At 44.7% G+C, this 25805-nt stretch overlaps 1 protein-coding gene and 1 long non-coding RNA gene across 4 annotated transcripts in view; both read left to right on the plus strand.

Moving 5' to 3' along the window:
* Positions 1-14847: 14847 nt before the first annotated feature.
* On the plus strand, positions 14848-18586 carry LOC115153691 (uncharacterized). The gene is made up of 3 exons (XR_003867734.1): positions 14848-14936; positions 15068-15130; positions 17213-18586. It is a non-coding gene; the product is annotated as an uncharacterized LOC115153691 (long non-coding RNA).
* A 5394-nt stretch (positions 18587-23980) lies between these two features.
* LOC115153997 (SH3 and PX domain-containing protein 2B) overlaps positions 23981-25805 on the plus strand; it is a 59428-nt gene continuing 57603 nt past the window's right edge. For all 3 annotated transcript variants that reach the window (XM_029699743.1, XM_029699744.1, XM_029699745.1), the window contains exon 1: positions 23981-24368. In XM_029699743.1, the coding sequence (XP_029555603.1) occupies positions 24297-24368 (72 nt within the window). In that variant the 5' untranslated portion in view covers positions 23981-24296. The remainder of the gene's footprint in view (positions 24369-25805) is intronic.

The raw sequence follows: 25805 nt of genomic DNA on the forward strand, positions 1-25805 counted from the left end.
GGCTGTTCGGTTTGTCTACTGATAGCCCTGTATACAGTATATATACAAAATTAGGTGGACACCCCTTCAAATTAGTGGATTTGGCTATTTCAGCCACACCCGTTGCTGACAGGTGTATAAAATCGAGCTCACATCCATGCAATCTCCATAGACAAACATTGACAGTAGAATGGCCTTACTGAAGAGCTCAGTGACTTTCAATGTGGCACCGTCATAGGATGCCACCTTTCCAACAAGTCAGTTCGTCAAATTTCTACCTTTCTTGAGCTGCCCTGTTCAACTGTAAGTGCTTTTATTATGATGTGGAAACGTCTAGGAGCAACAACGGCTCAGCCGTGAAGTGATAGGCCACACAAGCTCACAGAACGGGATCGTCTGTCCTCGGTTGCAACACTCTCTACCGAGTTCCAAACTGCCTCTGGAAGCAACGTCAGCACAATAACTGTTCGTCATATATTCTACATAATTCAGTGTGATTCCACAGTCATATATCTGGATGCGTTTGAAACACCAGAAATAAAGAGAATATTTATGACGCCAGTCCTGCCAAATCAGGGTGAGCTGCCAAGAGAAGCTGAGGAACGAGCTCCCTGCAGATGTGTGGCGCGTGAGAGAAGCTGAGGAACGAGCTCCCTGCAGATGTGTGGCGTGTGTGAGGAGCTGTGGAACGAGCTCCCTGCAGATGTGTGGCGCGTGTGAGGAGCTGAGGAACGAGCTCCCTGCAGATGTGTGGCGTGTGTGAGGAGCTGAGGAACGAGCTCCCTGCAGATGTGTGGCGCGTGTGAGGGGCTGGGGAACGAGCTCGCTGCAGATGTGTGGCGTGTGTGAGGAGCTGAGGAATGAGCTCCCTGCAGATGTGTGGCGTGTGTGAGGAGCTGAGGAACGAGCTCCCTGCAGATGTGTGGCGCGTGTGAGGAGCAGAGGAACGTGCTCCCTGCAGATGTGTGGCGCGTGTGAGGAGCTGGGGAACGAGCTCTCTGCAGATGTGTGGCGCGTGTGAGGAGCTGGGGAACGAGCTCTCTGCAGATGTGTGGCGTGTGTGAGGAGCTGGGGAACGAGCTCCCTGCAGATGTGTGGCGCGTGTGAGGAGCTGGGGAACGAGCTCTCTGCAGATGTGTGGCGCGTGTGAGGAGCTGGGGAACGAGCTCCCTGCAGATGTGTGGCGCGTGTGAGGAGCTGAAGTGCATCTCCCGTCATAAAAGTAAAACGCCCCTCCCATTAACATACTAGCCATGCAGGCCAGTGATGGGATGGGGTAGGTACAATACAGTTGCGGTCGATTCCGTTTAGGATGAGGAAGGATGATATTCTTTTTTTGAGCGTGGCCTTATTTCTATTACAGCATATTGGATGACTGTCATTCATATTCCATTCACCCAGCTCAATGTAACATCGATAGGTTTAGGCTAATACAGGATACTAGAATTTTCCCTATAACCATCATGAGGTTTCTACAACCTAGCCTAATAATGAAAGTTTACAATGTAGGTGCATAGGTCGAGAGAATTTTGAGTAATCAAGGTAAAAAAAAAATACAAGCAAATATAGCTAGCTCTCTATCTCTTTATGTCTCTCTCTCCCTCTTGCTTCTCCTTAATATTGGAAGAAATTAATTTGTTTAAAACTGTGCAACTATTGTTTTTCTCTTTCTTTGAGTCATCAACTCACCACATTTTATGCACTGCAGTGCTAGCTACCTTTAGCTTATGCTTTCAGTACTAGATTCATTCTCTGATCCTTTGATTGTGTGTACAACATGTCAGTTCATGTTGCAAGAGCTCTGATAGGTTAAAGGATGTCCTCATAATTACTGTGTGAGTTGTCATAATTACTGTGTGAGTTGTCATAATTACTGTGTGAGTCTATGGAAGAGGGTGAGAACCTTGAGCCACCTAGGTTTTGAATTGAAGTCAATGTACCCAGACGAGGACAGAAGCTAGCTGTCCTCTGGCTACACCATGGTGTTACCCTACAGAGTGCTGCTAAAGCTACTGTAGACCATCATTGCAAAGCAATGTGTTTTTTAATGTTTCACAATTTTAATTTATATGAAATTCATTGAGGAGGATGGTCCTCCTTTTCCTCCTCTGAGGAGCTTCCACTGGTAAAGTGTATTGTATAGACAGGGCACCCTGGTCTCACTCTCCCTCTACACATCCTCAGACCCATGCAGCAGCAATGCTCACACATGGTGGCTGGTTATTGTTTTATTGGAGTGTATGTGTGTGTGTGCGTGTGTGTATGTTTGTGTGTGTGTGTGCAAGTGTGTGCTTGTGTGTACCATTCTCTGTGCGTATGTGTTTGCATGCCTGCCTCTCTGCCCGTGTCTGTGTGTGTGTCAGATGAAGTGAAACCATTCTCAGAGAGGTGAAAGTTTGAACAGTGACTCTAGTGCTTTACAGGAGGCAGCTCATCTAGTCCCAGTCCCAGACGCAGCCAGCCGGGGGAGAGGGGTGGCCACACCAGTCCCTCCTGGACGTGTCCACCTCCCTGTTCTGTCTATCTGCTGGCTGCTGTGTGGCTGATGAAGATCATAAAGCTACAGCGATGCAGTTCCTGCCCTTCTCTGTTCCTGTATGTTCTTTAACTGCAGTGAGGCTGCGAGGGGCTCTTTCTCAATAACAACCTCAGAGCATGCAGCTAATACATCTGCTCTCACTAGGGTGGGACTGCCTGCAGTCAAAGACATGTCTCTATTTTCCCAAAAATAAGGCTCACATGAACTTGTTGTGACATCAAATCAAATCAAAGTGTATTTGTCATGTGCACCGAATACAACAGGTGTAGACCTTACAGTGAAATGCTTACTTACAAGCCCTAACCAACAGTGCAATTGTCACGTCCTGATCAGTAATAGGGGTCATTTGTTATTGTAGTTTGGTCAGGACGTGGTAGGGGGTTATTTGTTTTATGTGGTTGCATAGCTGTGTGTTTTAGCCTGCAATCCTGTTCGTTCGATCGTTTTCTTGCTTTGTTTGTTACGTGTTCAATAAAAGTCATTATGAGCACTCAACCCGCTGCGCCTTGGTCCACTACATACACACTACATACTACCGTTACAGAACTTCCCACCACCAATGGACCAAGCAGCGGGCCCAGGAAGAGGAAGGATCCTGGGCCAGGGAGAGAAGGGAGTGGAGGACATTTTGGACATGGGAGGAGGTAATGGCAGGGGACAAGACCCTGCCATGGAAACAGGTGGAGACAGCGAGGGAGAAACGGCGAAAGTGGAGCGAAGAGCGGGCCCAACGTAGGATACATGAGAGGCAGCCCCAATAAAAAAATTGGGGGGGCACACGGGTAGTTTGGCTGGGCCAGGGTTAAGCCCCAAGCCAACTCCCCGTGCTTATCGGAGGCAGCTTGTTACTGGGCAGGCCCCGTGCTATGGGGTGATGCGCACTGCATCGAGGCCGAGCATTCACAGGCCGGTGTGCGCGGTGCCTGTGCCCCGCATTTGCCAGGGGGAAGCGGGCATCCAGCCAGTAAGGGTGGTGCCAGTACTGCGCTCAAGACCGCCAGTGCGCCTTCACGGCCCAGTGTATCCTGTTCCTGCTCCTCGCACTAGCCTTGGGGTGCTTGTATCCAGTCTGGCATTTCCAGTACCAGCCCCACGCACCAGGCCTCCAGTGCGTCAGCCCAGTCCAACTCGTCCTGTTCCTGCTCCTCGCACTAGCCTTGGGGTGCGTGTCTCCAGTCTGGTACCTCCACTACCAGCCCCACGCATCAGGCTTTCAGTGCGCAGTCCCCGTCCAGAGCTTCCAACGACAGTACCCCGTCCAGAGTGTCCGGAAACAGTGCCCCGTCCAGAGTGTCCGGCGACAGTGCCCCGTCTAGAGATGGCCCACAGTCCGGAACCAAGAGAGACGGCCTACAGTCCGGAACCGAGTGAGACGGCCTACAGTCCGGAACCGAGTGAGTCGCCCTACAGTCCAGAGCTCCCAGAGTCGCCCTACAGTCCAGAGCTCCCAGAGTCGCCCTACAGTCCGGAGCTCCCAGAATCATCCTTCTGCCTGAGGTCTACAGCGAAGTGCTTCAGCCCGAGGTCTACAGCGACGTGCCTCAGCCAGAGGTATTCAGCGGGGGTGGACAGGTTAGGTGGTGGACTAAGGCCAGAGCCTGAGCCACTTCCACAGTAGGAGGATTGGGGAGGGGGGGTGTAGCACGGGAACCGTCGGTGACGGCAGCCATCCCTTCCCTCCCTTTAGTTTGGGGGGGTTTATTATGTGTTTATTTTTGTGTGAGGTGCATCCGGGGTCTGCACCTTTGGGGGGGGGTACTGTCACGTCCTGACCAGTAATAGGGGTCATTTGTTATTGTAGTTTGGTCAGGACGTGGCAGGGGGTTATTTGCTTTATGTGGTTGCATAGATGTGTGTTTTAGCCTGCAATCCTGTTCGTTCAATCGTTTTCTTGTTTTGTTTGTTACGTGTTCAATAAAAGTCATTATGAGCACTCAACCCGCTGCGCCTTGGTCCACTACGTATGACGACCGTTACAGCAATTTGTAAGTAAAAAATAGGTATTAGGTAAACAATAGATAAGAAAAGAAATAAATAACAGTGAAATGACAGTGAAAATAACAGTAGCGAGGCTATATACAGGTGGTACCGGTACAGAGTCAATGTGCGGGGGCACCGGTTAGTCGGGCTAATTGAGGTAATATGTACATGAATGTATAGTTAAAGTGACTATGCATAGATGATAAACAGAGAGTAGCAGCAGCGTAAAAGAGGGTTGGCGGGGGGGGGGGGAGGGGGCACAGTGCAATTAGTCCGGGTAGCCATTTGATTACCTGTTCAGGAGTCTTATGGCTTGGGGTTAAAAACTGTTGAGAAGCCTTTTTGTCTCAGACTTGGCACTCCGGTACCACTTGCCATGCGGTAGCAGAGAGAACAGTCTATGACTGGGGTGGCTGGGGTCTTTGACAATCTTTAGGGCCTTCCTCTGACACCGCCTGGTGTAGAGGTCCTGGATGGCAGGCAGCTTGGCCCCAGTGATGTACTGGACCATACTCACTACCCTCTGTAGTGCCTTGCGGTCGGAGGACGAGCAGGTGCCGTACCAGGCAGTGATGCAATCAGTCAGGATGCTCTCGATGTTACAGCTGTAGACCCTTTTGAGGTTCTGAGGACCCATGCCAAATCTTTTGGTCTCCTGAGGGGGAATAGGTTTGTCATGCACTCTTCACGACTTTCTTGGTGTGTTTGGACCAAGATAGTTTGTTGGTGATGTGGACACCAAGGAACTTGAAGCTCTCAACCTGCTACACTACAGCCCTATCGATGAGAATGGAGGTGTGCTCGGTCCTCCTTTTCCTGTAGTCCACAATCATCTCCTTTGTCTTGATTACGTTGAGGGATAGGTTGTTATTCTGACCTCCTCCCTATAGGCTGTCTCGTCGTTGTCGGTGATCAGGCCTGCCACTGTTGTGTCGTCTGCAAACTTAATGCTGATGTTGGAGTCGTGCCTGGCCATGCAGTTGTGGGTGAACAGGGAGTACAGGAGGGGACTGAGCACGCACCCCTGAGGGACTCCAGAGTTGAGGATCAGCATGGCAGATGTGTTGCTACCGACCTTCACCACCCGGGGACGGCTGATCAGGAAGTCCAGGATCCCGTTGCAGAGGGAGGTGTTTAGTCCCAGGATCCTTAGCTTAGTGATGAGCTTTGAGGGCACTATAGTGTTGAACGCTGTAGTCAATGAATAGCATTCTCACATAGGTGTTCCTTCTGTCCAGGTGGGAAAGGGCAGTGTGGAGTGCAATAGATATTGCATCATGTTTACGTTTCTTTCAGCCAGTTGTGTATGACTAAATGTCAATCTTTGCTGTATGTGTGTCCTACTGGGACCTACTTGGCTATATGTCTGGCATGTGGCCTAACATACAGGAGGATCAGTAAGGTCTCCTGTCAGGTTGAATTGACCACACAGCTATTTAGCTACAGTCCTACTGTAGTTTAGCTGCAGTACTATTGTAGGTGACGTTAGATATCTTCTGACTGCTGGGTCATTGAACACGGTGGGCCTTGTGTGTACATCCCTGAACACCCATGTAATTTGTCTGTTCTGTGTTTTGTACTAATTTCTCTCCATGCATGGGCAGACTGCCTGGCGTCCCACGTAGATAAATGCACGTTTACATGTATTTTTTTTCCTCCACCGGGCATGATGATGAAATAGAAAGCAATGGAATTCAAACACAGAATTATAGCTACGTGAAAGACTACCACATTATTATACACAGTGGCATAAACTTCTCTGAACAGCTGTGGCTAAATGTATTGACCACTTTACTGCATTGTTTACTGAGGCAGTATTCTCTGCTTTGCTCTCTGTTTGCTATAGTAACATTAAGGTATCTAAACGTTAGATCTGTCAGATGGCAGGACGAGTGGAGAGGGAGGAGGTAGCTAGGCAGCTCCAGGCTATCATCATCAAACTCGCTCTGCTGCCAAGCCCTGTTTGTCACAGCCGAGACACACAGTTAAAATGAAATGCCATTTCAATACAGAATCAAATGAAAAGGGGAGAAACTGTGATAGCTCAGATTATTCATAAGCAAACACGCTTTTTTTCTCTTCAGTTATTTCAATGATCACGTTCCCTGGCATGGGAAGTCAACGTGCCTCTTTCTCACTCTCTCTCTCGCTCTCTCTTCTCTTCCCTTCTCTCTCTTCCCTTCTCTCTCGTTCTCACAAGCCAGTCAGCTTCCACCAGTGAGACATTTCTGCCATCTAGAGGACTATTTTTTAAATTATTTTTTTATTTAACCAGGTAGGATAGTTGAGAACAAGTTCTCATTTACAACTGCGACCTGGCCAACATAAAGCAAAGCAGTGCGACACAAACAACAACCCAGAGTTACACATGGAATAAACAAGCGTACAGTCAATAACACAATAGAAAAGTCTATATACAGTGTGGGCAAATGGCGTAAGGAGGTAAGGCAATAAATAGGCCATAGTTGCGAAGTAATTACAATTTAGCAAATTAACACTGGAGTGATAGATGAGCAGATGATGATGTGCAATTAGAAATACTGGTGTGCAAAAGAGCAGAAAAGTAAATAAAAACAATATGGGGATGAGGTAGGTAGATTGGATGGGCTATTTACAGATGGGCTATGTACAGCTGCAGCATTCGTTAGCTGCTCTGATAGCTGATATTTAAAGTTAGTGAGGGAAATATGAGTCTCCAGCTTCAGTGATTTTTGCCATTCGTTCCAGTCATTGGCAGCAGAGAACTGTACAATACCATGGGCAGTGCTGTATTCCCAGTGGCAAAGCAAGGAAGGAGCATCTCTCAAACCTTGTTCTTAATTTCAATCACTTATTTTACAGGATCTCTCTTTTATTGATGACAGATCTTCATATCTACTAATGTCTTTGGTGATATTTTAATGCCCAGTAGAGAAATCGACTTTAGTGAACTAGCGGACCAACAGGTAGTTTCCAAATACAGATGTGGGTGCATTCTCTCTGTTCCATCTGTGCTCATCTCATTGAAGATACGTTGTGATTGTGGCCTTTTCTTTTCTTCCACTTTGCTCATCTTTGTGTTGCTCATTGTGTCGCACCATCTGTTTTTCTGTTGTTGTTTTTAAAAGTAAAGCAGCCTCTTGCTCAGGGTGGCTGACGGGTGTTCAAGCAACAATTTGGTTTTAATTATGTGTGCTATCGGTGTTCACAAAGTGTAATTATACATAAAGTCTGCACGGAAGGACTTTTATCAGCCAAGCGTGATGTGAAAATACAGTAATTATAGATAATGTAGGATCTTCATAACGAACAGACTTTTAAATTGGATGTTGCATGGATGATGGAGTCAGACTTGGGTAGATGTACAGTCTTGTGTAAATCTAAAGCGCGCATTCACTCCCAGACACTCCAGCTTTAGTTTCATTGCATTGCACAAGTTTCATTGCATTGTAGATGGATTGACAATCAAATGTTTCATTAGTAACCCCATCAATGTAAAGGCTGAGGAATTTTACACTGTTATTCCTTCACAGGGCACCGGGTTAGGTGAATACCTGTTCAGTAGCAACTGTTGGGCTGAGAGGAGAGTGAAGGTCTAACTGTTAACTGTTACTCGGAGGGCCTGTTGTCCGGACCTCTGGCAGTATCTATGGGTGTGCCACAGGGCTCAATTCTCGGGCCGACTCTCTTCTCTGTATACATCAATGATGTTGCTCTTGCTGCTGGTGATTCTCTGATCCACCTCTACGCAGATGACACAATTCTGTATACTTCTGGCCCCTCTTTGGACACTGTGTTAACTAACCTCCAGACGAGCTTCAATGCCATACAACTCTCCTTCCATGGCTTCCAACTGCTCTTAAACGTAGGTAAAACTAAATGCATGCTATTCAATCGATCACTGCTCGCCCGTCCAGCATCACTACTCTGGACGGCTCTGACTTAGAATACGTGGACAACTACAAATACCTGGGTGTCTGGTTAGACTGTAAACTCTCCTTCCAGACTCACATTAAGCATCTCCAATCCAAAATGAAATCTAGAATCAGCTTCCTATATCGCAACAAAGCATCCTTCACTCATGCTGCTAAACACACCCTCATAAAACTGACCATCCTACCGATCCTCGACTTCGGTGATGTCATCTATAAAATAGCCTCCAACGCTCTACTCAAAAAACTGGATGCAGTCTATCACAGTGCCATCCGTTTTGTCACCAAAGCCCCATACACTACCCACCATTGCGACCTGTACGCTCTTGTTGGTTGGCCCTCGCTTCATACTCGTTGCCAAACCCACTGGCTACAGGTTATCTAGAAGTCTATGCTAGGTAAAGCCGCCTTATCTCAGCTCACTGGTCACCATAGCAGCACCCACTCATAGCACGCGCTCCAGCAGGTATATCTGACTGGTCACCCCCAAAGCCAATTCCTCCTTTGGTCGTCTTTCCTTCCAGTTCTCTGCTGCCAATGACTGGAACGAACTGCAAAAATCTCTGAAGCTGGAGACTCATATCTCGCTCACTAGCTTTAAGCACCAGCTATCAGAGCAGCTCACAGATCACTGCACCTGTACATAGCCCATCTGTAAACAGCCCATCTATCTACCTACCTCATCCCCATACTGTATTTATTTATTTATCTTGCTCCTTTGTACCACAGTATCTCTACTTCCACATTCATCTTCTGCACATCTACCATTCCAGTAATTGCTATATTGTAATTACTTCGCCACCATGGCCTATTTATTGCCTTAACTTACCTCATTTGCACTCACTGTATATAGACTTTTTTTTTCTTTTTTTTTCCTACTGTATTATTGACTGTATGTTTGTTTATTCCGTGTGTTGTTGTATGTGTCAAATTGCTACGCTTTATCTTGGCCAGGTCGCAGTTGCAAATGAAAACTTGTTCTCAACTAGCCTACCTGGTTAAATAAAGGTGAAATAAAAAAAACGGGGGGAAAAAATGCAGGCTTCATGAACAGGGCAGAAATGTTCCTCTGGATGTGTGAGTAGCAGGTTCAAAGGGTATAGACTCTATTTTGAGTCCCCTGCTGCCATTACGTTGTAATCACGGTGACAAGCTGACTGAGATGTGCTGCTTCTGCTTCTATACTGAGAGCTGCTCCTCCTTCTTATCGTGCTGCTCCTCCGTACTTCTTCTTCTTCTTCATCAAAGCTCAGGGATGTGGCTCGGCTCTCCCGCTGTGATTCATATTCTCTCCGCCTCGCCGATCCATCATGATCGGCCGCGCTCTGCTTTGATCAATATCTGATTGACCGTGACATGTGTGACATTCATCTTGCCTGCTATATGAAACAGCTGCCTTTCCTGCTCGTACAAAGCCCCCGTGAAGACCGACCATTTTTTACCGATGATGCGGTTCTCCTGAGAGTTAGACGTATGGCCTTGTTAACCTCAGCGATCACCTTTCTAGTCAAAGACCGGAGACAGAGACATGACGTTCATGTTGAATAAGTGCACAAAAGCGATTGACTTGACTTGTCATGTGCTCGGTTCAAGTCTCTTTGAGATGACTTAACAGCAAAATCAAAGAAAATGTCTTAAATGCTACATGAGTAAAACTTTAAAATGTCACCATTTGTCTTTCCCCACTGGTCACAGATCCTGATTCAACGTCTATTCCACATTGGTTTAACATCATTTCATTGAAATGACATGGAAAAGACGTTGATTCAACCAGTGTGTGCCCAGTGGGTCATGTTATACAAAAGCAGTGAAATATACAGAGGTTAATGCATATTACTCAAAATGGTAGGCCAACCTATTGTTAGAGTGCACCATATATTCCTGACTATGACACATTATCCAGAGTAAAATGTTACTCTCATATGGGGATATTCCAAAGTGTTCCCACTCCCCTATCCTGGTATGTTCATTATGAAAGTGGAACAGTCGCCAAGGTTTACAAGGACATCATATATTATTTCATGATTCTTTTTACCATGAAAAGGCATCAGTCAATCAACCGAGGCAAGTTCGTTTACTGACATGAACAACATTGCTGAAGTCTACATTTTCTTGATTAGATGGGTTTAAATCCATTTATACAGTGCATTTGGAAAGTAGTCAGACCCCTTGACTTTTTCCACATTTTGTTACGTTACAGCCTTATTCTAAAATGGATTAAAAAAAATAAAAAAATACCCTCATCAATCTACACATAATACCCCATAATGACTAAGCAAAACCAGGTTTTTACATATTGATTGGACATGATTTGCAAAGGCACACACCTGTCTATATACAGTCCCACAGTTGACAGTGCATATCAGCGCAAAAGCCAAGCCATGAGGTAAAATGAATTTTCCGTAGCGCTCCGAGACAGGATTGTGTCGAGGCACAGATCTGGGAAAGGGTAGCAAAACATTTCTGCAGCATTGAAGGTCCCCAAGAACACAGTGGCATCCATCATTCTTAAATGAAAGAAGTTTGGAACCAACAAGACTCCACCAAGAATCTTCTGGCCGAACTGAGCAATCGGGGGAGAAAGGCCTTGGTCAGGGAGGTGACCAAAAACCTGATGGTCACTCTGACAGAGCTCCAGAGTTCCTCTGTGGAGGTGGGAGAACCTTCCATAAGGACAACCATCTCTGCAGCACTCCACAATCAGGCCTTTATGGTAGAGTGACCAGACATAAGCCACTCCTCAGTAAAAGGCACGTGACAGCCCGCTTGGAGTTTGCCAAAAGGCACCTAAAGGGCTCTCAGATCATGAGAAGCAAGACTATCTGTTCTGATGAAACCAAGTCCAAAGTCTTTGGCCTGAATTCCAAGCGTCACGTCTGGAGGAAACCGGCACCATCCCTACGGTGAAGCATGGTGGTGGCAGCATAATACTGTGGGGATGTTTTTCAATGCCAGGAACTGGGAGACCAATCAGGGTTGAGGGAAAGATGAACGGAGCAAAGTACAGAGAGATCCATGATGGAAACTTGCTCCAGAGTGCTCAGGAAATCAGACTAGGACGAAGGTTAAAATTCCAACAGGACAACGACCCTAGCACACAGCCAAGGCAACGCAGGAATGGCTTCGGGGTCAAGTCTCTGAATGTCCTTGAGTGGCCCAGTCAGAGCCCGGACTTGAACCCGATCTAACATCTCTGGAGAGACCTGAAAATAGCTGTGCAGTGACACTCCCCATCCAACCTGACAGAGCTTGAGAGGATCAGCAGAGAAGAATGGAAGAAACTCCCCAAACACAGGTTTGCCAAGCTTGTAGTGTCATACCCAAGCTGCAATGGCTGCCAAAGGTGCTTCAATAAAGTACTGAGTAAAGGGTCTGAACACTTATGTAAATGTGATATTTCAGTTTAATAAAAATGTAAAACCTGTTTTCGCTTTGTCATTGTGGTGTATTGTGTGTAGATTGATGAGGGGGAAAAAATATTTTATTCATTTTAGAATAAAGCTGTAACGTAACAAAATGTGGAAAAAGTCAAGGGGTCTGAATACTTTCCGAATGTACTGAATGTAAGGGATAATCAACAGAGACTATGCGTTGTGTTCCACGATGTGCTACCCTTCCACGGAGTTGCATTATTTTCCTGAGAATGCCTAGAGCCACGAGTTGATAATCCCTTTTATACCATGGCTATAATTTCATTAATTTGCCGCTATTTCCCACTATATTTTCCGCTAGAAATGTGTTCAACATCCACTGAAGTAGCTAACAGGTTTACTAGATAGCAAAAGTAGTTGCCTTGGTAACCAAACAAACAGACTTTCTAGTTTAGCTAACCAAACCATCAGTCCTAGCTTGCTATTATGAAAATCGAATTCAATAATGCCAATAATGTTCTCAATTTGACTTTTGCTTTGAAAAGCAGCTCAAACATAGAACATGTAAAAATTAAATATAGCCATTGAATTCTACCGTGCAAACATACCGTGCGTTACAGGGAAATAATGCATGCGATAGAATGCCCTTCAAGCCAATCAGAAACGAGTATTCAACAAGGCCATGGTATAAATAGAGATAAAGTGTGAGAAGCCTTGTATCCACTCTATTCCGTTGTGATCTGACATGATGGGTGATGTGTGATGGCTGATGGCTGATGGGTGCAGACAGGCTTTCAACACTGTCCACGGGAGTTCAGGAATTCTGAAGGGCATTTCCCAGATTGTTGTGCGTGTTTTGAGAGACGATCAATACAAGACATTTCTGCAGGTGGTGAGAGCTAGCCATGTTACTAGACTGCAGTAGGCTACATTCCCTTCCTCTGAGAGCTCCCTGAAGTGCACACAGAAACCCTCTTAGTGGAACACATTAGCGTGCTACAGCGCCCCCTGTCGGACACGTTTGGAAATAACACTCCTCTAGTTTGACCTCTCTGCCCTGAGCAATCTGCCTGAGCCCCCTCCCAAGTCCCTCAGATGTGTTTACAAATCGTCTCGGCCAAGTGGGCATGACTTGGAGCTGTGTTGAGATAGCTAATTTACACAAAGCACAGCTCCAATCCATCATGTGCTTCAGTGTTTCACACCGGCCGGTTTGCGAGACAGCTCTGTTCCCCAGCTCTGAGAGAAGTCAGGGTTTGCCAAGAAGCTGCATAGCTTGTAAAGCATTGAAATATCACAGTCGTCCTTCTTCATTTTGTCTGCCAGCAGTTTGCGGCTCCCACGAAATTGCTTCGCCTCAACCTTCAAAGGGAATTGTCCCTCTGTGTGCCTTTTACTGAAAGATTGTGAGGCTTGAATGTCATTTGATGTTGCCCTACAGTTTGTGAAAGGGAGCGGGGAGTCAAGAAAATTAGAATGTATTCCAGGTTCTGGAGCAAGTGGTGCATTGCTGCAACTCGGGGAAGGAGGGAGGGAGTGTGTGGTAGAGAGAGGAAAGGGGGGTTGCTGCAGACACACTGTTGCTAGGAAACACTTGTGGCTTCTCCTCTTCTCTCTCTGTCTCCTTGAAGAACAAACTGACTGAAAGAAGCAGCCAGAGTGAAATGTCACTCGAATCATTCCAAGGAGTTTGGGGAATGTGGTGCATGTATCCATTTAAGTACAAACATTTATCAAAAGGTGCTCTTTGAGCCAACATACCCCCGTCTCTGCCAAGGGGGAAGTCTTCGTTTAAGGCACTGGCTGAGAGCTAGAGATGTAGGATCTTAATTTGAGCCAGTTTGCTACAGCAGGAAAATAATCCTCCAGCAACAGGAAATGTGAATTATTGTGTGGATTATAATTAATGGACATTTTTGAAGGTTTTGATACATTTTTCGTTAGTGCAAATCAAGTCTGACATTTCAAAGTGGAACTTTAGAAGCCTTTTTAAAACTCAGATATATTACAAGTTTGCATTTCCTGCAATGCAGGAAAATTCTCAGCAACAAAAGAGTGATCAAATTAAGATCAACAGCTCCAGCTATATTCCTTCCTCTCCTCTCTTTTTTCCATCTCTCTGTCTAATTCCTTGCCATATGGTATATCAGCATAATCCCCCATGCAGATATTTGATTATCAAAGCCGCCCGGCAGAAAAGGCTACGCTCTCTCTGCCCCCTCTCCTCCCACTACAGTACATTAAGATTCAGAGTGTGTCGCCACACCACCAGTGGTCTGGTCCTGTCCTATAATTCCCACAGGGCAACCAGAGGGAGAGAAGGCGACTCTATCAACCAAGCTTTAACAGGCCTAACAGCCTGACCGGTGCTGTGCTGTTGGACACACTGGTCATCATAGAGGTTCTGTACAGAACCCATCACGTTGTATGTCCACGTGCCAGCATATGAATGTCCAAATTATAGGAGGGTAAATTAATTGTATTGATTGACTGTAGTTGCATTGTGTGCTTGCTTAAAGCTAATTATCTTAAACTAGATGCTGGGCTGATGCTGGGTGCAAATGAGCTTGAGAATAATGAATTTTTTGTCTTGTTAAGTGGAATCTCTGACAGGGTCATGCAGCGGTGAGACGTACTCACAAAACTCACAGGCTTCCATCCATACTAATGCTGACGTGGCACAGTCACATGCAAAACTGAATTAATACAGGATAAAACATGTAATTTTGAGATAAGATTACTCTGTAATGGTACTGAAGGCGAAAAGTACGGTTTTGTTTCTGATGCCATGCAGGAAGAGGGCAAGATGAAGCTGAGGATGAGGATGGCAATGACGAAAATAACAATTAATAAAAGCCATAGTAGTAATGGCATTGATCTTGTAAGGTTAGCCTGGTTAGAGTAGTGGATGTATGAGCAGTAACACAGTGAAGGAGAGGACTGTTCAGGAGAGAAAGAACGGCAGGGGGATATGTTTTTTATAGGCCAATATCAATATTGACTGTGGTGGAACTTCCTGTGTGGTGGAACGTCCAGATTGTTTTACACAGTCTGTTCTTTGTGTTGACCTCACTACACCCACACAACTATTTTATAGGACCTTTAAGCACTGGATACACTTTACTATCAATACCTAGTTCTACATTTTGCTATAAAGTAAGTATTTGACATTTTATCTATGATATATCTATTTGAGAATGTATTCAGTCTTCTATTTCATTAGTTATTACAAATGTTACCTGTAAACATTCAATAAATCGATCTCTCTTTCTGTCATAATTTTGCAGGTTTTGGAGTGCCAGTCCAAACTGTCAGAATGCTGTTGAGAATATCCTTTATTTTTGCATGCTGTAAGTATATTGTCCAGTAGTAAATACAGGCTACTTCAACAGTATGTTAGAGCATTCACCATGTACCATGGAAGAGGGGTTGCATTTAAAAGTGCATTTCAATAAATAAAAAAACAATACCCCACTCAGCCTCTTCCACAACAACTTTGCAAGTAGAGAGCCTTATTAAGTGGCTGCAAATTCATGTACACAGAATCCTTGGGGTTTCAGCAGCTTATTGGTGGAATTACTGTATGAGCATTTACAGCATGATGGACTGTTTCATACAACATTAGATTCCTTACATCTAAAAGGGGTCTATGTGCTAGATGGCAGAGTGGCAGACAGCACCCATAACAGACAGCACCCATCTTATTAGGACAATGAAACGACTCTTCTACTGTCTGTCATGGTTCTCTCTTCAGAGAATAAAATAAGACACTCTGCCATGTAAATACATGTGTTGTCTAAGTGTCCCTGAACAGTGTCCCTGGTTGTAAAAAACTACCAGTGAGTGCTACCTAACCTAACGACAAGTCCATGTGGACCTGCATGTGCAGTTAGTTGTGTCTGTGTTGTTCGTTCATGTCAGGCTTGTCTGGGTATTCCATTAGAATTGATTTATCTAAATGCAAACCCCACTGCACTTGCTTTTTCTTGAGGTTGCCATGGTGTCGTGTGTGCCAAATTGCTTTCCGTAAGGCCTGATTACGCATTAGTGATAAGCAGTTCATTTAAATTACAAGGTCCGGACTGCGTGTTCAGGTGTCAGGCAGACCAATTTGACATTCATTGTGGTGTTGAGGGAAATAGAGTTAATGAAGTATAAAGATCCGGCCTGCTGGTCAGAATACCCACAACCACACAACCTTTAACCTGTATGAGGTTAGGAATAATTATGATAATCCTCATTATGATTTTACCTGTGATTGCCTAAGGCACATCAAATGTCTATTCCATGTTGGTTCCACATAATTTCATTGAAATGTAGTGGAAATAACGTTGCTTGTTGTGTGCCCAGTGGGTATGTTTTGCAGTGCAGTTTCAGTACAAGTTAATTCATTGAGTGCGATTAAGAACTCCTGAATTTTGCACATTGAATATAGTTGCGGAGAGTCCCTGTAATCCTAGATTCAGATCATTCAGGCGAGAAAAAACATCACTCAGATAGGCCAGTCGTGTGAGAAACTCGTCATCATGCAAGCGGTCAGACAAGTGAAAATGATGGTCAGTAAAGAAAACTTTAAGTTCTTCTCTCAATTCAAAAAAACGTATCAATACTTTGCCCCTTGATAACCAGCGCACTTCTGTATGTTGTAAAAGCGTTACATGGTCGCTGCCCATATCATTGCGTAGTGCAGAAAATACACGAGAGTTCAGGGGCCTTGCTTTAACAAAGTTAACCATTTTCCCTTTAGTGTCCAAAATGTCTTTCAAGCTGTCAGGCATTCCCTTGGTAGCTAGAGCCTCTTGGTGGATGCTGCAGTGTACCCAAGTGGCGTCGAGAGAAACTGTGTGCACGTGCCTTACCACTCCACTATGTCTCCCTGTTATGGCTTTTGCGCCATCAGTACAGATACCAACATGGGCAGCAGCTACGTTTGGCTACATACGGACCGTTAGTGGAATTCCCGTGAGAGAGTAACGGTTAATGTGATTGGATGTTAATTATTTGACTAGACTACCTGTATTTGACATTGTGTTATTATTTTGCTGAACACTAGAAGGTTTAATTTTATTTTTGGCAGTGAAGCGAGGCTACTCAGGCGAGAAAAAAACCTCACCTAATTGTATAGCCCCGGACTGTTTGAAAATGTGAAGGGAAAAAAAATGTACTTAAAAAAATTAATTGTGAATCACATTATTATTTGGCGTACCCCCGATGGCAATGCACATACCCCTGGGGATACCAGGTCTGTGCCATTGGCGACAGTTAGTCTTACCGGGGTCCGACACATAACGAAATAGACATTACAGATTGACATTACAGACATTACAGACAAAAATACATACATTTAAAAAACATTAAAATGTAGATATTACAGACTACAACTAAAGATTTGCATGTAAAGAGAAATATATTTTTAATGTTTTCTCTCACAGAGACGGTGATGGCCTCCACAAGGCAGTGGACGTGGTGTGTGATGATTACGGTATTTGCAGGGCCCCCTTCTCAGGTATCCTGGGGGGTCTAGTGGTCGGTATCCTGTGTGATGGCATTAAACTCTAACTCTGGTGAGAACTTCATCCTGTACGGTGTACACTTGCAGCTTCATTGCGGTAGATCTCACATTCAGTGACAACCACACAGGAGACTCGTAACTCAAGGATGCTCCTACACCATGACTGTGAGAGCTTGAACAGCACTAACTAATGATTATAACCTGTCTCCATGATCTAGTAGCATGTAATGGTGCATTAGGTAGGCCTATGTTCTACCCAGGCTGATGTCTCACTATAGAGGAAGTAACGAGTGATTTGGAGGGATTAGCCAAAACACTGGAGCAGGGCTGAGATTACACTGAACTCCCCTTTGACACTTGGACCTGGCTGTTCTTAAAATCCCATCAAATACAGCTAACATATGAGGATCTGGCCGTCATTAAGGACGCAGCCATGCGTCTGCATTAGCCATCTGCATCCTGGCCTGAAAAGCAGCAGTGCAGGAACAGCTAAACAACAGTATTCTGGTCCTTGCTACCTCTAATTGAACTGCGGTATGAGAGGAACACATGTTCTGTCAGATCTTTTCACCTGTGTGCAATCTGTAGCATGGTTACGCATCACAGGGAACAAACTATCTCTAAGCTGACTGGAAGGCAATGTGGATTCCATGGCTTCCAAATGTGTGTTAGCCTGAGTACCAGTCTGTTTGTTACTGTGAATATGCCTGCCAGCTGTTCTGCCCATGCTCTGAGAATGCGCCCTGGAATACCATCCAGGCCTATGGATTTGCGGGTGTTGACCTAATGAAAGACCCGAGTCCTCTCGGTCGGTGACAGCCCTCACACCCGGCTCGATGTTATTGTTGTCAAAGCATGCATAAAATGTATTGAGTTGGTCTGGTAGAGAGGCATCGTTGTGCAGATCATGGTTGGGTCTTCCTTTGTAATCTGTAATGGACTATAGCTGCTGCCACATCGTTTGATGACTCTGCGGAGGTCATAGCGGACCTTCTTGTACTTATTCCTGTCTTTGGCCGTAGCATCAGGGTTGTCTGAGATAGCTCTGTGTGTGGTAGCCCTGCTCTTTAGTTTAGATAAGAGGAATACCTATGTTACAATGCTGTTCATTGACTACAGCTCAGCATTCAACGACACTATCCCCTCCAAGCTCGTCTCCAAGCTTAGGACTCTGGGTCTGAACACCTCCCTCTGTAACTGGATCCTGGAATTTCTGACAGGCCTTCCCCAAGTGGTGAGGGTAGGCAACATCACCTCCACCGCACTGACCCTTAACACAGGGGCCCCACAGGGTGTGTGCTTAGTCCCGTCCTGTACTCCCTGTTCACCCATACTGTGTGGCCACCCACGACTCCAACATCACTATCAAGTTCGCTGACAACATGACGGTGGTAGGCCTGATCACTGGCGACAATGAGTCAGCCTACAGGGAGGAGGTCAGTGACCTGACAGTGTGGTGCCGGAACAATAACCTCTCCCTCAACGTCAGCAAGACCAAGGAGCTGATCGTGGACTACAGGAAACAGGGTGGCGAACACGCCCCCATCCACATTGATGGGGCGGCATTGGAGCAGGTAGACAGCTTCAAGTTCCTCGGTGTCCAAATCAATAAAGACTTCAAATGGTCCAAACACACACGCACAGTTGTGAAGAAGGCACGACAGTGCTTCTTTCCCCCAGGAGGTTGAAAAAGTTTGGCATGGGCCCTCAGATCCTCAAAAGGTTCTACAGCTGTACCATTGAGAGCATATTGACTGGCTGAATCACTGCTTGGTATGGCAATAGCACAGCCCTCCATTGCTTGGTGCTACAGAGGGTTGTGAGGACAGCCCAGTACATTACTGGCGCCGAGCTCCCTGCCACCCAGGACCTCTATATCAGGCGGTGTGAAAAGAAGGCCCAGAAAATCTCCAAAGACCCCAACCACCCAAGCCATAGACTATTTCTCTTCTGCTGCACGGCAAGAGGTACCGGTGCATCAAGTCTGACACCAACAGGCTCTTGAACAGCTTCTATCCCAAAGCAATACAACTGATAAATAGCAAACAAAATAGCTACATGGACTATCTGAGTTAACCTTGTATCTTTATTGACCTTTTATTTCAGTATTTGCAGTATTTGTCTGAATGCACACTCACAGGGCCCTACACACTCACACACACTGTCACTCCGACACACAAATAGTCACTTCATAATTTTCTCCCTCACACGTAATTTGCACATACATTTATACTGACTCTACACACCCACACACCCACCCACATACAAGCTGCTGCTACTCTGTTTATTTTATATCCTGTAGCCTAGTCCCCTTACCCCTAAACATATCTACCTCCCTCACTCCAGTATCCCTGCACATGTAAATATGGTTTTGGAACTGACTGTTTAAATATTTCCTGTGTATAGTATGCTTACTTACTTACTGACTTACTTACTTTATTGTGTATTTCATATTTCTTATTCTTATTTCTATAGTTAGTTTATAGTTTTTTCTAGTTTTTTTCTAGTAATACATTGTTATTGATTATTGCATTGTTGGGTTTTGAGTTTGTAAGAAAGGCATTTCACTGTACTTGTGCATGTGACATTAAAATTTGAAACTATCATGCCAACTCCTTGTTACTCCTTGTCATGCCAAACATGTTTGGCTTCAGAATGACAATGAAATAGTTGGCAAATAGTTGGCAAATAGTTGGCAAGAGCAGTCTGGGACTAAATAGGTGTTGTTCATATTATTATACATTTAAGCTTTGTCATAACCAGGGTCTGATGTGCAAGGAGCCAACGCAAGTCTTCAGTTCTTCAGACAATAACCTACCAAGGGATTGCGGTTGATAATTAGCCTGCTGGCTAAAACCAGCACTTTTACTGAAACGTGGATTAATGTGTACTGTCCCTTTAAAAATAAACTCAAACTCAAGGTTACTCATCATGACAGCGTGGTTCACCGAACCATCTCCCTTCCATTAGCAGTATTTTCTTCTTTGGTATGTCAGAGTACTATGTGAACATCCATCCATAACACTACATGGGGCCCATCTCCCAAGCTCTTCTCTGGCATCACCTCACACATGGAGTTGCAGATGTGTGACTGCTCTGACCCATCACTGTACATCTGATACACTCCTGGCTCTGACCCATCACTGTACATCTGATACACTCCTGGCTCTGACCCATCACTGTACATCTGATACACTCCTGGCTCTGACCCATCACTGTACATCTGATACACTCCTGGCTCCGACCCATCACTGTACATCTGATACACTCCTGGCTCTGACCCATCACCATACATCTGATACACTCCTGGCTCTGACCCATCACTGTACATCTGATACACTCCTGGCTCTGACCCATCACTGTACATCTGATACACTCCTGGCTCTGACCCATCACCATACATCTGATACACTCCTGGCTCCGACCCATCACTGTACATCTGATACACTCCTGGCTCTGACCCATCACTGTACATCTGATACACTCCTGGCTCTGACCCATCACCATACATCTGATACACTCCTGGCTCTGACCCATCACTGTACATCTGATACACTCCTGGCTCTGACCCATCACTGTACATCTGATACACTCCTGGCTCTGACCCATCACTGTACATCTGATACACTCCTGGCTCTGATCCATCACCATACATCTGATACACTCCTGGCTCCGACCCATCACCATACATCTGATACACTCCTGGCTCTGACCCATCACCATACATCTGATACACTCCTGGCTCTGACCCATCACTGTACATCTGATACACTCCTGGCTCTGACCCATCACTGTACATCTGATACACTCCTGGCTCCGACCCATCACTGTACATCTGATACACTCCTGGCTCCGACCCATCACTGTACATCTGATACACTCCTGGCTCTGACCCATCACCATACATCTGATACACTCCTGGCTCTGACCCATCACCATACATCTGATACACTCCTGGCTCTGACCCATCACTGTACATCTGATACACTCCTGGCTCCGACCCATCACTGTACATCTGATACACTCAGGCCTCTATAGACTGAGGCTGAAGCCACAGATACTGATGTTTGTACTCCTAGATACCGCTCTTTTAAAAACTGAAATATGCCAGATACACACTTTTTCAGAAACCCAAATACTGATGACCTAATCGGTGATGACAGAAACCCTCTCTACATCCAGTGACTTTGACCACATCCCTGGCACCATAATTTGGGAGAACGGGCTCGTGGTAATGACAGGAGCAACTTTAGTGGAATGGTATGGAATACATCAAACACATGGTTTCCAGGTGTTTGATGCCATTCCATTTGCTCGGTTATTATGAGCCGTTCTCCTCTCAGCAGCCTCCACTGTATGGATTAGTCTTGTATTCCTCTCTATGGTCCTCCCATGTGAGTGAATAGGCCTAGTACAATTGCAATTCTCCTTTGCACCAACAGAGAGCACTAAATAACAAAATGTTCCAAGATGCCGTATTCATAATGTACCACAAGATGACGCTACAACACAAACCATCAGTCTGAACTGTTTCACAAAAATAGCTCATTTATGGCAACATCATTGAAAGTATGCTAAATGTTTATTTTTATTTATTTTTTACCTTTATTTAAATAGGAAAATTAGTTAAGAACAAATTCTTATTTACAATGACGGCCTACCCCAGCCAAACCCTAACCCGGACGACTCTGGGCCAATTGTGTGCTGACCCTATGGGACTCCCAATCACAGCCAGTTGTGATACAGCCTGGAATCGAACCAGGGTCTGTAGTGATGCCTCTAGCACTGAGACGCAGCACCTTAGACCGCTGCGCTACTCGGGAGCAATGGCCTACTACTTGGATAGGACTGTAAATTAACAAACAAGAAGTCAAACACACTTCATTGAATAATTGTTTGTTTTTCTGCTAACTTAAACATTTGTGTCTTTCTAAATTAATTTGTGTTTTTCCATGTACATTAAAAAAAAGATATAAATAAAAAGCAAAACATACACTCTTTATAATGCGCTCTTTCTGCACATCTGATCAATGCTTACCTGAATAGAAAGACTTTTGAAAGGGTTCCAGAAACAGAGTCTCTATCACCGTCAATGAGGATGCCACTACATCAACTTCTTGTCCTTATCCTTTGTACTACCTTCTGACACAGTCAACACATTAAACACTGTAATCTTAGCTCAGAGGTTATATTGTATATTTACAGAGTGAGATTTGTACAGACACAATCCATCTGTTGGTGACACACAGCTCGGCTGCAGCTTGAGAGAGTGACTCTGTTTTGGCTCACCAGCACAACCTTCAGAGATGGCTCATTCATATCCAATGACGTGTCACCTATATTTAATGATGACAGAGACAAGAAGACCAGGCAATGATGTCGAGTGAAAGATAAGAGCATTGGGTTTCTACGCCCTGCTGTTTGTCCAGAATTCTTGTGGGCATGAGGGAAACTTGCCAGGCATGTGTGGTATGGCATGCTTGAAGTTGTGCCTTGCTATAAAGCCATTGGCTGATTCTTTAGGATATTTATCGTTAACAGTAATGTGATATGGTTTACGGTGGGATTTTACATTTTTTAAATACACATTTTTAGTCATTTAGCAGACGCTCTTATCTAGAGCGACTTACAGGAGCATATTATAATGTTTACAATATAAAATCATATCACATAATACATGAATTATCGGGCGGCAGGTAGCCTAGTGGTTGGAGTGTTGGGGCGGCAGGTAGCCTAGTGGTTGGAGTGTTGGGGCGGCAGGTAGCCTAGTGGTTGGAGTGTTGGGGTGGCAGGTAGCCTAGTGGTTGGAGTGTTGGGGCGGCAGGTAGCCTAGTGGTTGGAGTGTTGGGGTGGCAGGTAGCCTAGTGGTTGGAGTGTTGGGGTGGCAGGTAGCCTAGTGGTTGGAGTGTTGGGGTGGCAGGTAGCCTAGTGGTTGGAGTGTTGGGGTGGCAGGTAGTCTAGTGGTTGGAGTGTTGGGGTGGCAGGTAGCCTAGTGGTTGGAGTGTTGGGGTGGCAGGTAGCCTAGTGGTTGGAGTGTTGGGGTGGCAGGTAGCCTAGTGGTTGGAGTGTTGGGGTGGCAGGTAGTCTAGTGGTTGGAGTGTTGGGGTGGCAGGTAGCCTAGTGGCTGGAGTGTTGGGGTGGCAGGTAGCCTAGTGGTTGGAGTGTTGGGGTGGCAGGTAGTCTAGTGGTTGGAGTGTTGGGCCAGTGACTGAAAGGCTGCTAGATCAAATCCCCAAGGTAAAAAGGGTTAAAAAAATGGGTTAAAGGCCTATTAACTGTATAGTTATAACAGTAAAAGCTGTTTATCAGTTCAAATCTGTCTCCTTCCCAAAAGCTTTGGGAACAATTGAACTTTATAAAGAAGTCTATCAAAAGGAAAAGTTGCCCAAAGACATTCTCCCAGTAAACTTCAATATCAGATTTAAACATGCCTCTAGCCTAGATAACCTTTGACATACTGTACCGTAGCTCCTCTTTGTTGCTGACTGCCGGACGGTATGATTGACTGCCGGACTGTATGACTTGACCGATTCTGTTCCAAAAACGTTTCGTCTGTTGAAAAACGTTTTACAACAATACCCGTTTACTCCAAACGAAAACGAGAGTTTCTATTGGACAAATTCAAGTAGGTCCCTCCCCATTTGCTTCCGTTTGGTTCTTAAACGGTAAACGGTTTCCGTTGCAGGACGTAATGAATACACCCATTTTATGTGGTGGAAACCTTAACGTTGTCAAATTAGATTCGGTGAGCTGGGATAGACTGGGAGTTTGGTTCAGAGAAGGTCAGACATAGCCTACTGCCGGACAGGGCAAGAAGAGTAAAGACTGAATGTGGGATAGGAAATCTGACTTGAACCATCTACGGAAAAGTATCCCAATTGTTTCATCCAGCAATCAAGGATCTGACGAATGACAAAGGTTGGCTGCGTAAACTTTGGCATTCAGGTCTGATCGTTTCTTAAACCGGCCTGTTGTTTTTAGTGGAGGCTCTGAAAGAGAACATCATGGCAAGGCGGACTGTGCACGAAGTAACAGTTCAAGATGTACAGAAGAGGAGAAATCCGAACAAACACTATGTAAGTCAATAAGTTTTTTTTTACAGGAGAGGGCCGACCACGTCTGTATATTGTAGGAATGTATGTGCCACACGTATTTTCTTCGATTACATTTCTTGTTTCGATAAAGTAAAAACAAAGAGAGTATCGAATTACATTTGACCAAAACAGTCGCTGGAAGAAAAAATTACAGTGCGACCATGTTGCATGCATCTAAAGAAAAGTGGAGCGAGTGATTGAGGAAAGGTTTAGCGTTGAAAATGTCCAATTTATTTTTTCTTTAGAGACCACATGTCAACATCTGGAAATAACCGAGCACCAGGCATGCGCTGTTTCTCAGACTCTTGGTGTTGTTTGTTTTAATTTCCACTTTATTAGGCTACTGTAGTCAAATAATGTTACTATTATAAGTTGTTGGTTTGGTTTCTGATCAAAACGTTTGGACACTTGGAATGTAGGCTACACCTGGTTATATAACTTTATTAAATATAAAAAACACACGACCAATATTGAAAACCGTTATTTCCAAAACTGCTGCCAATTTATTTTGTTATATTACTATTACAGTAAACTATAAACATAGTAAAAGTATATGCAGTACGCTGTAGGAGGAACAATAAGGTCACCAGTGAGGTTCGTAACGCAGTCGAGGGCATAATTTTATTTTTTATTTTATTTAACCTTTATTTAACTAGGCAAGTCTGTTAAGAACACATTCTTAGGTGTATGTGTATGATAGGTGTATGTGTGTATGATAGCTGTATGTGTGTATGATAGGTGTATGTGTATGATAGGTGTATGTGTGTATGATAGCTGTATGTGTGTATGATAGGTGTATGTGTATGATAGGTGTATGTGTGCATGATAGTGTATGTGTATGATAGGTGTATGTGTGTATGATAGCTGTATGTGTGTATGTGTGTATGATAGGTGTATGTGTATGATAGGTGTATGTGTATGATAGCTGTATGTGTGTATGATAGGTGTATGTGTATGATAGGTGTATGTGTGTATGATAGGTGTATGTGTGTATGATAGCTGTATGTGTGTATGATAGGTGTATGTGTATGATAGGTGTATGTGTGTATGATAGGTGTATGTGTATGATAGGTGTATGTGTGCATGATAGGTGTATGTGTGCATGATAGGTGTATGTGTATGATAGGTGTATGTGTGCATGATAGGTGTATGTGTGTATGATAGGTGTATGTGTGTATGATAGGTGTATGTGTATGATAGCTGTATGTGTGTATGATAGGTGTATGTGTGTATGATAGGTGTATGTGTGTATGATAGGTGTATGTGTATGATAGGTGTATGTGTGTATGATAGGTGTATGTGTATGATAGGTGTATGTGTATGATAGGTGTATGTGTGTATGATAGGTGTATGTGTGTATGATAGGTGTATGTGTGTATGATAGCTGTATGTGTGTATGATAGCTGTATGTGTGTATGA

Source organism: Salmo trutta, chromosome 19, assembly GCF_901001165.1.
Source record: "Salmo trutta chromosome 19, fSalTru1.1, whole genome shotgun sequence".
In the NCBI taxonomy this organism is placed as follows: domain Eukaryota; kingdom Metazoa; phylum Chordata; class Actinopteri; order Salmoniformes; family Salmonidae; genus Salmo; species Salmo trutta.